General features: G+C 41.5%; 1 protein-coding gene across 1 annotated transcript in view; it reads right to left on the bottom strand.

Moving 5' to 3' along the window:
* The window catches only part of PPM1H (protein phosphatase, Mg2+/Mn2+ dependent, 1H), a 69,285-nt gene extending 56,015 nt beyond the window's left edge, over positions 1–13,270 (bottom strand). The window contains exons 1-3 of the mRNA XM_010574118.1: positions 13,143–13,270; positions 12,230–12,398; positions 4,062–4,406 (exon numbers count right to left, since the gene is read on the bottom strand). Of these exons, the coding sequence (XP_010572420.1) occupies positions 4,062–4,406; positions 12,230–12,398; positions 13,143–13,270 (642 nt within the window). The remainder of the gene's footprint in view (positions 1–4,061; positions 4,407–12,229; positions 12,399–13,142) is intronic.
* Positions 13,271–13,639: the final 369 nt, after the last annotated feature.

Here is a 13,639-nt window from a genome sequence, read left to right on the forward strand (position 1 = left end):
GGGGCCCCCGCTCCTCCTCCCTCCCTCCCTCCCGCCCGCCGCCTCCCACGCGTGTGGGGCGCTCGCCGCGGGGAGACGGCGTGGAAGCAGCAAGCGTGGCGGCACGGAAGGTGACCGCCGGCTGCCGCCGACGCCAAGTGGCGGAAATTGAGGGCCTTGAAGACAGACAGAGCTGGGAACGTTGGGATGGCGGGATCACCGTCATCGCCACAAGTTAGCAGACCGCGACAACAACCAAAACCGCGTTTGTCATCTACATCCATCCTCAGAGAGGGAGCGGCCTTTCCTCCAGCATCGCAGTCTTGCTATGAGAGAAAGCAGCTTTACTCCCTACGCACAATCAGGTATCTGCTTAAAAAAAAAATAAAAAAAAAGCACGTTTCAGAAGGCATAAAGACAAAATTAAGTCCTTAATCAGCTTTGACTCTGTCAAAAAGACATCAAAATACCTGTAACTGTTTCAATCCTCCTCGTTTCTACTGGCTATTTAATAAGAGGTAACTTTTCAAAAGGAAAACCCTACAACATATGTTGCTCTTTCAAGATTGTTCAAATTGACGTGGCACCACTCTTGCAAAACCACCTGTCTAGATTTCAACTTACTAAAAAAAAAAAACCAAAACAAACAACAACTCAATAAAGAAGAAAATCATGATACAATGTATACAAACTTATACCTTCCAATAAATCAATACAGACTAGTTCTGTGACGTTTTTTCCCATCCAAAATTAAACAGGGTTCAGTGTGGAATAGGTGCTCTCCCCCTTAATCTTTCTTTAAAATACATATTACATCACACACGTGTATACAAGGTTAAATACAGAGAGGGGATTATAGTTTGATGCTTCTGTCTGGTACAGAACAGCACTTGGAAACATCCCACCTGGCTCCCCAGAACTGGATCTATAAATGCACATCTTAAAACTCAAGAGATGAAATTAAGAGGATTTGACTTATGATACCTTCAGAACTTGAGCTTATTTATCCTGTCAACTGGCATAATTGTAATCACTGACACTTACTGACATTGAGCATTTTTTATTTTTTGAACAGGACAGTAAATTACCTGAGAACACAACACAGAAGCTTGCTAATCCTACTTCCAACACAATCAGAGAACACCATCTAGAAGTACTTCAAAAAGGGGACAGCTCAATTGTTGAATTTCTAATTTAGGCAATGACTTGGCCTCTGTCAGCTTTCTGCAGCATTTTACTGCATGTAGCTGTCAGACAAGCACTGTCCAAAGGAAACCACACCCAGTAAAGGTAAAAATTTTAAAAAGCCTTTTGAAAGGGATGAATTGCATTTTATTTGAGACTTGAGGCAAAAACAGGGAGAGCTTAACTAGAATTCAAAAGGCAGTTGGGGAAAAAATTAATGGTATGCTAAATGCTCCCAGTAAAAGGGCTCATCATTAGATGAACCTGTCAGGTTGGACTGTTGAAAAGAATGAGAGGGGGGAAAAAAAAAAAAAAAAAAAAAAGGTACCTGTATCTACTCAGCATTTTCACCAGTTCAAAGGGCTCCTTTGCAGGGAAAAACACCAAGAAGTGTGCCTACCTGTCCAGGAAACATGAGCTTTCACCAAGTGCCAGGTAAAATGATACACTCTGCTGGCACAAAACCCTCATACATTATGCACATCTCAACTGCACTGACCTAACTCAACATCATCCGTGACGTTACAGTACAAAATAGGGCGGAATAAACAACGTGCTGTGAAAGAGGCCCAAAATCTTCACCCAAAGACTACTAGGAGTGTAAGTTAGCAGGAAATTAGAGATAGAAGGAAGATCAATCATTGCAAGCACAGATGAGACTCAGTAGTGTTGATCTTATGAACCACTCCCTTACATGGACAAAAGAAAAGACTCTTGCCTAAACCAATTATAAGCACAAGACCCCCTGAGAGCTTAAAGTAGATATAATTATCTATTGGTTTTCTTAATCTGACCATTTTTGTAAGACTTGCCTTTAATACAAAACTTAATGCTGAAATTATATTGCATTCTGGTAGACCCAGAGTCATACAGCAAAGACATGAACTTCAGCCATCTGATAAAGAGCAGAAGTGGGAATTAAGATATCTGATCTGTAGCATATGAACAAAGACACAGGGAGGAAAATAAAATATTATCTGAACTTCAAGTTTAGAAAAAGGGAGGACAGATTACTATGACCTGTACATGGAATACCCAGACACCATAACTGTAGCAAGTTATCCAGGGTTTTTGCATTTGTCATACTCTATAAAAGCCCTCCCAAGCAGTCAGGTACCTGGACATGAGCCGAGATGGTCTTCTGTGTGAACACCTACCAAAGAGAGGTGTGAACTCAAAATAAAGCAGGGCAATAACAGCCCTGCTCACTCGGATGTGTTCAGGAAGGCAGTGATGGGTAATGCACATGCTACTCTCATAAGGTAAAGCACTTGAAACAGCCCTTCTTTAGCTCTCCTACTTTTGCTTTCCAGTCCCATGAAACTCCATTTCCCATCTCTCCTGCACTTGGAGCCAGTTTCAACAGGAGAGAGTCATGTCACACACTCAGAGCCTGGCAGTCTTCTGGCCTGAAAATTGCCCCAACCAAAGCATGAAATCGGTGTCCCTCTCTTAAGCATGCTCTGAACCCACTAGGGTGCAGTGCATGTGCAGTGTCATCTTTTCCTTTCTTTCTCGACAAAGAAGGGAGCAAGGTCCCTTTCTGAAAAGGGCATACTAAACTGACAGGAGATTTTCATGCATCCTCTTTCTTTTCAGCTAGCAGAAGTTGAGCCCACTAGCCACAGTGCATAAATCTGCTCGCACGCCCCACGCTGAACGATGCCTAAGCCACAGCTCTGGATCCTACTCCTAGATCTACGGACCGAAAAGTCCAAACACAGTTGGTGGGTCTGTTTGCCTGCATTTTCTTGGGGAGAAAGGTCAATCCAGCAAGGTAACTGCTATTCAGAATTCAAAGTGAAGCACCACTTTGTTATAACAATAACTGTAGTCTCTGATGAGATGCATGTACTAAACAAAATTCACATATATCAGAAAAAAACCAATGATTGAATACTTCTTTTCAGACAACAAATACAACCTCTGGGAAACACTCATTAGTTCAAAAACCTTCTGCTCAAATAAGAGGCTTTTCTAAAAACAACAAAAAAAAATTTTAAAAAAAAGAAGAAAAAGAACAAGATCACATCTCCCAAGACCTGATCCATATGTACCCATTGGCAGGCTGAGCCTCTGCTCTGCCTGACAAGAATTATTTTTAATAACGTGGAGAAGCGAACAGGGGAGATGCGGAGCAGCTACATCAATTACAGAAGAGAAAAAACAGCCTTCCATAGGGAAGCTGGTGGATATTCTGTTTCCATAGGGTCATGATTTCCTCCCAGTTGTTCACGCTGTACACAAGCCAAGTGGGTGGTAGGACTGTACTTCATGACTGAGGCAGGTTGGGTGTGGGTGAGTGGGGCAAGAGCTGCACACACAGTCTCTACAGTCACTACTGAGCTTTATGAGCCACCCCAACACTAACGTGAACTACAGGTCATTGCATCAAGTATGCTGCCCCTCATCCATGTCCCTGATGTGACCTTTTATGACCCATTTATGTAGTTGTGGGCAACACGAACAAGGGTCTGTAGTGCAAGCCTCAGAGCCTTTGCTGCTGCTCCAGTAAGGCAGTAAAGCGCATGCCCATATACACAGCCTTATGATAACAGCCAATGCTGAAATCTGCTTCTGTGAGGCAATACTAATTTTTATCTTAAAAAAGGAGGGGGGAAAAAAAAGGAAAAAAAAAAGAGCACCAAGCTTCTAAGAGTCAAGTAATCCACAAACATGGCTATGGTGCTGCCTGGGGCTTAAGATGCAGCTCCTGCCTCACAGGGATGTACTAGGTAAGCTGTTGAGGCTCTTAAATAATTCTCTTCACACTCAGATGGTGTTTAAGTAGGGGAAGAAAAAAAAGGTTAAAAAAATCCCTAAATGTGCATCTTCTTCAGGCCATGCACCTCATTAATGTATGCAACAAGGACTTCAGAGCCCTGAGATATACATACCATTTCCTTGAATGCACTTTCTATGGCCCCAATAACCAGGCACTCATGTGGGATCTTCTTCTCAGTGAAGAAGCGTGTTGGAGGGGTGCTGGGTGAGCCGGGGGCCCCCACACCACCGCGCAGGGAGGCCGCCCGCGTCAGCATCCTGCTGTTGGTGGCTGGGTTGTCGGGCTCCTCTCCCAGGCAGGTGGGCGGGAGGACAGCCGTGTTCCTCAGGATGTCTACAATCTCCTGCAGCTGCTCCAGGATATGGTGCTGCAGCAGTTTGGAAGCAACCACAGCTGCCCCCGACCCAGCGTGTCCATCAAAGAGGGACCAGTAGTACAGGTTAATCCCATCTGTGTCCTGGAGAAGCAGGAGGGGAAGAAAGGGAAGGAAAAGAGATGGTCACTGTTACACAGCCATGAATGAGATGACCGGTGGCACAGGGGCAGCAGGTAAAACACAGGTAACTTTCCCAGAGGTAACCTTCTTTCTGAAAAGGAGAAATACCCACTGTGTTAGTACAGCTCTGGCGGAAAGGAGAGATGCTTATTTTTGCCATACACCCCACCATTTTTTTTCTTTGTTCTTTTCCTTAACCCCCTCAAAAAAAAAAAAAAAAAAAAAGGCTGAACTTGCAATCATTCTTACCTTACAGCCATCATAAAATGCACTGACCAAGCACAGCTACCACTGTGAGACTATGTTAATTTCCTAATGACTGTGTAGATCAGAAGAAAATCATTCAAAAAATCACATCATTAATAAATGATGGATGTACCACAAGGGAGACCAAAATTCTACACAAGACAGCACCCGATACTTCTGTGGCAGACCTTTCTTTTCACTAGGCATGACACAAAAGGACCTCAGTTTAACATCTAGTAACAAGAACATGATCCCTGCTTCCATGACTGGTAGATAAGGTCCATCCATGCTGGCAGATGGGACAGCTCAGGCTTTCCCTGCCTGTGACAGCCCAGGAACCAGCACAGTGCAGAGGTTCTTGAGGATGGCGAACACAGGTGAGATCAGCCGCACTCCAACCATGCTAGCCTACACCCTTCACTGCCTAGTTCTTCCCAGTCCTCTGAAAAGTTTCCTGGACAGTACTGGTGTTACATACCCTCTGATCAGAAAACCTATGCAAATGTTTTCATATAGCTCTCAGCGTAATCATATGCTTTTAGATCTTATATCTTAGCTCAACTCCTAGCATGCCAGTCAGCACAACTGCTCTCGTACAGGTAGAGTATCTGGAAAAAGTAAATTTTGTAGGCTTTATTATTGAAATTAAGGTCTATGTGGTAATGTTATATATTTGTTCAGCAGTTAGTGATCAATGATGTGATTTTCAAATACTTCTCCCTTTCTGCTCCACAGAGTCACCTCTGACAGGTGTAAGTCAGCTCCACTATCACTGATCTGAGCAGAAACCATGTTTTTGTGGTGGGGTGCCCTATCACTCAGATAGGGCCCATTAACCCAGGGCTGGAGGCAGACTAAGTTCTGGGCAGCACCAGCTCCAGTCTGCCTGAAAAATACCAACAAGTCACGCCCTAGATAACCTCAACTTTTGGGGGGAGAAATTCACCTAGAAATCCCCAGGGAAGCATTTAAGGCATAATAAAACCTGTCTTTGCATGATAGCATATTTGGCAGCAGCATGTGGAGAGTCTTTCCAGTCTTTCCTTTCCCCTCCATTTCTTCTTAAACCTGCACCTTCTCCCATCTATGCTGAAACAAATGTTTGTGGGGCTGCCTTGCGAGTCAGATGTGGGTGGACTAATACCAATTTAGAAATAAATCATTTTGCAAGGGACAGGAATCAGGCAATACTGTTGCAAAACACCTCATACTAAGAAAGCATAACCTAGATCTCACTGCAGTCAAAGAACTAAAAAATTATATCTGCATGTCATGCTGACTGTGGTCTAATTTAGGATGACAGACATGATGCGTTTCGTTCACCCGAGCACTGCTCCCTTACACAACAGAGCAGCATCTAGTCTAGGCATCACCTGCATCCCAACACCTCATGCCCAAAGCACTGCTTATTTCAAACTTATGGACAGGGCTGCAAACTGCAGCTCTTTTTACTTTCTGCTGTTCCAGCTGCTCCACAAAGGTGCCAACCACTGGCTGTAGGACAGGGCAGACAGGTTGGAGTAAGAACACCATGAATTGTCATTTGCAGATCCAAAAGACATCATTCATTGTTGCCCGGAGCTATAAAATCCAAAATTTAATGCAAAATGTCTCTTTTAGCAACATGTATATAGACCATCACTACAAGTTCATGCTGTTCAAAGGGCAGAGTTCATTGCTGAATGAACATTATTACTTATAACTTACTTTGTTGTAATGGCACATTCAAAAGCCTTGATTATAAAAATTACATAAAAGTCTATTTTTTTTATCTTATAGCATTGCTGGTGTAGTAAAGTTCAAACATATTCTTAACTAGTGCATTAACAATATAGTCACCTATACAGCAGAGAGCTCCTCCAAGAGAAGGAATTCAGCAGTCTATTGTGCACTCTTCATTTCATTACTGAAATGCTGAGAAAAGGGAGTATTGTCCTACAGTACTGGATTACTTACCACAGTGGATCATAGAGGATACATCCTATAATGGTTGAAAAACCAACAAATGTACACATTTCCTGACGCAGCTCCTTAGCCAGTCCCACCCACTTACCCAGTCTGGTACATTCACCAAAAACCTGTTGTGAAATTTCACCCCCGAAGGCATGACTGGCAGTTGTGCTAGCTTGCTCTGGGCTCAGAATCCCTCCAAGTTCACACAACAGTTGGCTGTAAAATTCTGCTTAAGCCATTTTTAACGGATAACAGAATTACTGACTAAAAAACCTGTTAGTAAAAATAGATTGCTATTCATGCAAAATGTGAAGTATTTTGCCAACAGAAACAAGTATCCCAAAGTGAAGTATTTCAGCTGAAAACTGAAACCATTTATTCAAAATGGCAGCATTGTGCCTCCTGGGAGTCGTACATCAAACTACTTCTGCTCCCATTCTTCTCTTAGGGTTTGGCTCCCTGGCCAAAATCCACCTCATGATGCACATGATAATGCTTCCACAGCTTATGTCTTCATGTCATTTGAAAGGTGCTACCCCTCTGGAGATGTGCTGCCTTTGGGGAAAAGCATAAAGGCATTACACCTCTGATCGAAATGGAAGTATTTTACTTTCCACCTAGAGGAAGAAGGTATTTTGTCATCACACTCCCCCTGCCCCCAAACTGTAACAGAAACTTGTAATTAAGAACAAGTTTAAACCCTCCACACACACTAATTTTCTTAAGTTTTCCAAAGCAAGCCCCCACCAAAGTCTGTATTAGAGGTTTTCAGAAGATAAAGGAGAACAGTTATTACCACAATTCACTCTCATTATTGTGAGCACAACACTGGATATGTCCTACATTGAACAAGCCTCATGTGAACTTGGTAGTCAAATAAGATGCCATCAGAGACTGGGAAGCTTTAAAACAGACCAGAACAATAACCCATGACAAAAAGTGAAATTGAAATTTTACCACTTACTTCCTCTAAGCCAACAGGCAGCAAAATTAGGACAGAGAAGCTCACGTGGGCCTGAGCTGTATTCTCAGGATGTCACTGACATGAACATGGCATGACTACATCAGCTACAATGGTTCTTCTGGAGTTCACCGATCTCATCCTTCTTGGACTAGTAACACTTTAACTTCAGTTGGGATCTGCCGGCATTACTGTAACCTAAATCTTAGTCTCCAAAAACTTTTATGTATTCCTATCAAGCTTCATTTACTTCTGAACTTGCAAAGAGAGTATAACCACAAATAACCTATTAGTTTTCTAAAAAAGGAAGAAGAAACAAATTCCTTCCTCCCACCCTGAGAATAAAAACAGCTCCCCTATTTGAAAGAAATGAATTCTCCAAAACTATACCAATTTGATGAGAATTAAATTAATGGTGCAAATAAAGCAGCAACTCAGAGAATGAACAAGGGCCAGCAGTCAGGGCACACAGATGCGGCAAAAAGCACAAAAAGGTCCTTGCTTTTCCTCCCACAGCTGCGATGACCTCTGTAGCCACCAAGCAATTACCTATGTTGCTGTGCATATGCATGGCTGTTCTCTCTTTCACATTTGGGAGCTTGAACTTCTTCCCAAAAGTACTGACATTCTGCAAACTCTCAGAGAACAAGACATCTATTTCTACTAGCTCTAGTGGTATTCTGTCAAAAGCAGTCTTCCAAACATTGATCTCCATTTTATTGTTTTAACTGGACAGAGCCCTCAAGTGGGAGTATGATTGGTCGCCACAGTGATTTATTTTAGATTTTCTTTCAAAAGATTCAGATTTAACAACATTCTGAATAGCTACCAGATACATGAAGAGCAAACAGATCCTTCACTGCACTGACCTTACAATTCGTTTCCAGAATGTACTAGGAAATTTAATAAGCTTCAGGCTCCTCAACTGCTGACCTAGCTTTCAGGAAGGTTCAGCAGTCTCCTCTGTGTTGTAATTGTGAAATATAATTAAGACATGGAAAGTTTTGGGTCAAGCAATGGATGAGAAATCATGAAAGAAAATACATATATATACATAACTGGAGCTCAGTTATAGAAAAAAAACAGGCAGTCTTAGCAGTATATAGTGATCAATTTGGGATGAATTTTTCAGGTAAGCTAGAAAGTGGTCCTACACATTGCAAACCCTCAGAATTTTTTTTATGAAGCAAATTCCAAACAGGCAAATAAATCATGTTGCCACTAAAGTTTTATTCTGAAAACCACAACCCACCCCAACTATTATTGTTCCAAATAGGAACTATACTCACAAAATGCATTAGCGCTTATCTTTGGTTGTGGCAATTGCCATCCCTTCCTCAGAGAAAAGGCTCCTCATGTTACTGATGCTATGTTCAGCTATCTGTGGTAGGCAACCAGCCTTCTGTCACACAAAAAAAATACTCTGTCCCATCCTTGTGGCAAAGAAAACTGCAGTATTAATAATTATGTATCCTCACATTACAGTGACAATTAATAATGCATCACATTAAGTCCTGCAACCTGACTGTCACTATGACAATATCCTGGCATAGGAATCCCATTTCACTCACTGATGGTCTTCAGTATTCATTATCAAGGTACCCTGTAGCTGAAGGCATTTGAAAATAGCACCAGTGAAAGAGCTGTGCAATTTAAAGTGCATCCTCCTGAATGGGGACAGAGGGCAAATATCAAGCACCAGTGGAGTGGGGTGTGGGGAAGGGGAGAGATTTAATTTAGGGTTGAATTTGCAGAGTCTTTCCTTTCACTGCTCTGCTCAGATTATCACCCAATCTTTCAAGATGAAAACCGTATTTATGCTATTTAACAGGTTTCCTCAGATTTTTGTGTGTATCGGGGCTAAACAAATGTTCACTTCTCCACCTCCTCATTTCTGGCCCACCACCACCTCCTTCCTACCCCCGGCAGCTCTGCAGAGTCCACCTGTTGGCATGACAGCAGCACCCAACCCGTGATCTCCAACTCCCTTATGCTGCCTTGCCAAAGCACAGGACTGCATTGATGGGGTTAATATTAAACAACAATAATCACACAACCTCAGATGCAGCTGCCATTTAAGTTTCACAGACTTCCTGGAAAGCAGGGTAAAACAAAGATGGCATGTGGCCTTCTCAAAGATTCTGTGGAAAAAAGGAAAAATCTGAGGACAATGAAACGGACTCTGTTAAATCAAGAGACAGGTTAAGTTCCAGTTTTATTTCCCATATGCTCCACACTTTAAAAGACTAAACTAGAACAGAAGAAATCTTTTTTTTCATTGGACAAATACTCAATAAACTGCTTCCCTCATCCCTTCTTCCTTCAATACTTCTACAAGGGGCTTCACCACTCTGAGACAATTTCAAATGGTGTGTTACAGTGGGATTTCCCTATCAGGCAGTTACAGTATTCTACCTCTGGCTTTCTTACTAAATGCTTGCCGGGACAGTATTATACCATTCACTGGAGTGTCTCAAGCCTGTATTTCTACATCCTGTTGATACAGAGTAAGTTGCACTCTCATCACATTTAACACCAAACTCATACACTCCTTAAAAAATATTTGCTAACAATGCTGTGTGAGGGCAAAACACAATATTATAATTCACAGTATGAAAACATGAAAACATAAAAATATGACACATTATAGAAAAGTGTACATATTTTTTTTCCTTTTTAGATATATTCAACCAGCAAAAAATGTACCAAGGAAAAAATACTACTAATTGCTAGTGTAAGACTGCCCTCTAGTAGAAAACTTTCTCCAGAAATATGCTGCCTGTTTTGGGAAAATGTATTACAAATTTAAATTCACAAGCTGTGGTGTAATAACATGGAAGAATAGGTTTTACACAGCTAAATAATGAGTGCTATAGCACTCATTCAAGTGTCATGTAGAAAACAGAAGTAAATCTGTAGATAAGAAGAGAACATATAAAGAACACAATAACAAGTAGCATGAAAACAGTATACTATATTATACAGATCAGCTGGCTCCTCACTTCAGATATTATGTTCATTTCTTGTCAAACTTAAATGTGGTGTTAGCCCAAAGCTAGTACTTCTGCACAGCACCAAGATGTGTCTACCCAGGCTGGTGCCTGCACAGTGTACTGTGTGCATGACACACAATGCCCTTTGTGTCAAACAAGCCCATCACCTGGACCAAGCACATTGTTGATTATCTTGATGTGTTTTATATACACAAACAAGTACGTGGCCAAATGCTTGCTTTATTAAACATAATTAATGCATACAAAATCTAAATACACATATGGAACCAAGTGTCTGCATGAGCCAATAGCAGACAGTTGCACGGACTTTCTAGGAAAGACTTTTTAAAATGTAGACTATTAAAAAAAAAATCTGTTTTGCCTTGCATGACTGCATGCAGAACTCATAGTCCCAGCAAGTACAGGGCACAATTCTTTATTCAGGAACGTGCAAATATGTACCTGAAAAAAAATCATAACTGTCTGAATACAACGAGGAATATCAGCACACAGGAACTGAGACAGGTGATTTACAGAAATATTTGAAAGAGGAAAGAGCAGGTCTATTTGCAAACCTGGAAAATCTGTCAGAGTCTGAAAATGTTGCAGCAGTAATGAAGTATGAAACAGAACAGAAGGAGGAAGAGGTGGGGAAGGACACAGTGCAAAAGGAATGCTTGCTGCTCAGGACCACGATGACCCCTGCAGCCATAAGGTGTACCAAGCCATGGAGTTTTGGGAGACAGACTGAAGCAGACTGTTAATCACAACCTGGTGTAAAACAAAAACTGAAAAACAACAAACAAAAAAAAGGGTACTTACAGTCCACTGAAAGACTAATTATCACTTACGGAGAACTTGTGTTCTCCCAGCAGCAGAAAGACTGTGTATCCAACGTTGTCCGAGTCCAGCATTCAGATAGGGCATTTAGTGTTACATGGCTAAATGTCTGAGTTGAACACAAACTATCAATCATTGCTGGAGCCTGAGTTCATGCTTAAAGAGCACATGAAGTAATTAGCCAGTCAGGAAACGAGACAGATGAAGAATAGCACATGATTGCCCGTAGACAAGTACATGACATACATCACTCTCCACACAAAGAGAGGAGCCATAGTCTGCAAAAATCACTGAATTCAATGTGCTGGACAACCTTACCCTACTTGCATTAAACCAACTTTGCTATACGCAATACTGCTTCAGTGAAAAGAACCCAAGTGACTGTCTAATGCTTAATGAAATTGTATGACTGTATAAACGGTGATACTGCTATGCTTGCAGTGACCACCACTGGACAAGTCAACCACAGCCATTAAACTCTCAGTATTCTGCAACAGTAAATTTCTCAGGAGTATATTTTCAGAAATGAAACAAGAAGGAAAATCCAAGGAGTATTCCGCTCCCCATCTTTAAACTTAGATGCAAGGACCATTTTTCAATACAAGAAATAAAGAATCAAGTAGAAGAGCTAAGAAAAATGTAGTTGTGTTATGTATTTAAGCAGAGACAATTAATAAGAGGTAACTGAAAATATATGAAACATTCAGTAAACATCTTTTACTGTCATGTTGTCACATCCTTTTATATTTATTTTGTACTTCTCCACTGACAAGATACAGAATTCTGCTTACCGAATTGTCTTTCAGCTGGAGACCTTCTCCATTGGGCAGCGACGACCTCCGTTTTGTTGAAGAGTTCTTGTTTGGTGTAGAATTAGCGCCTCCAGCTTTCTTCTTGACAAAGAGGACTTCACAGCTGGCTTGATCTTCATTGTGCGTGCTCTTCCCTGCATTTATTACCCTAAGAAAAAACAAAAACAAGAAAGAAAACAAGGGACATGTCCAAGTTAGCAAAGCACAGAAGACTCCATCTGTATCTTGTATGTAATTCAAAATGTATGGAACCATAGTCCAGAAGCACCGCAAATACCAACTGAATTGAAATATCCAACTTTCTTACACACATACATATACATACATACACACATGCATACATGATGGTTTCCATACACCTACACATGGCATACCAAGCATTTTTCACAGAACTATGTGAATAATAACCAATGGTATCATGAGTGTATTTTACCCTTAGGCATACCGTACTTTTCTTTAAAGGGACTACTTGATGGTCAAGGCTGATAACACTTATGCCTCCTAGTTGAAATATGAGATACCCAGTTGCTCTTCTACCTGCCAGCCTCTCTGCTATGGTGAGTAATGAATCTGTTGGCTAAGGCTGTGCATTCTGTCAAGTCCCAAGTCTTGCACAAACAAAATACCTCCTATAAATCTAAAAAGCTGTTACTGCTAAAGGCACAGAAGAATACGCAACTGCTATTAGTCTGTTTAAAGGGCATATATTAGAAATGCTGTGACAGAAATACAAAGGAAAGGCTTTACCTTATGTTCCAACATGCAAGTCAAGCTTGCTTGTACCACAGCAACACAGAGAAATGTATACTAAATACACCCCTCTAGCACTGCAGAACAATTAACACAACCCACCCCCAAAAAAACCAAAAACCAAATCCTCAAACCCTCACACCTCTGTCTCATCTGCAGCGTAAAGAGGAAGATTTGTACCAAGAGCTGCAGGCATGCAGAAACCAGCACTAAGAGCCCAGTACAAGCTTCGGACAGTGAAGGGTATCCTGAGACTTGCACCACAACCATCTTCCTTCCATCAGTGATGAAGCTGAAATAACAGCTATTCCACCACCAACATTTTAAAACCCTAATCAGAACTTTGCATTATCCAAGATACTGTGGTTACTATCATCCGTCTCAGAACAACCACGTTCAAACATGTTTTCCACTTTCTACATGAGAACCTCGTCACAAACTGACTAATTTTTCATCAGCTGACACCTTGTGCAATAAGACACATGCTTTGACAGTCCTGGGCTCACACAGGGAAAACCTGTGCAAGCCGGGACCATGTCTTGTTCCATCCAAGCAAAGGCATTGCCACTTCGATGCAAGCATGTCTTCTTCCACAAACACGCTCTAACCCTTCCTCCTTACTATGAGGTTTGAGTCACC

Source organism: Haliaeetus leucocephalus, unplaced genomic scaffold, assembly GCF_000737465.1.
Source record: "Haliaeetus leucocephalus isolate CR32 unplaced genomic scaffold, Haliaeetus_leucocephalus-4.0 Scaffold406, whole genome shotgun sequence".
In the NCBI taxonomy this organism is placed as follows: Eukaryota; Metazoa; Chordata; class Aves; order Accipitriformes; family Accipitridae; genus Haliaeetus; species Haliaeetus leucocephalus.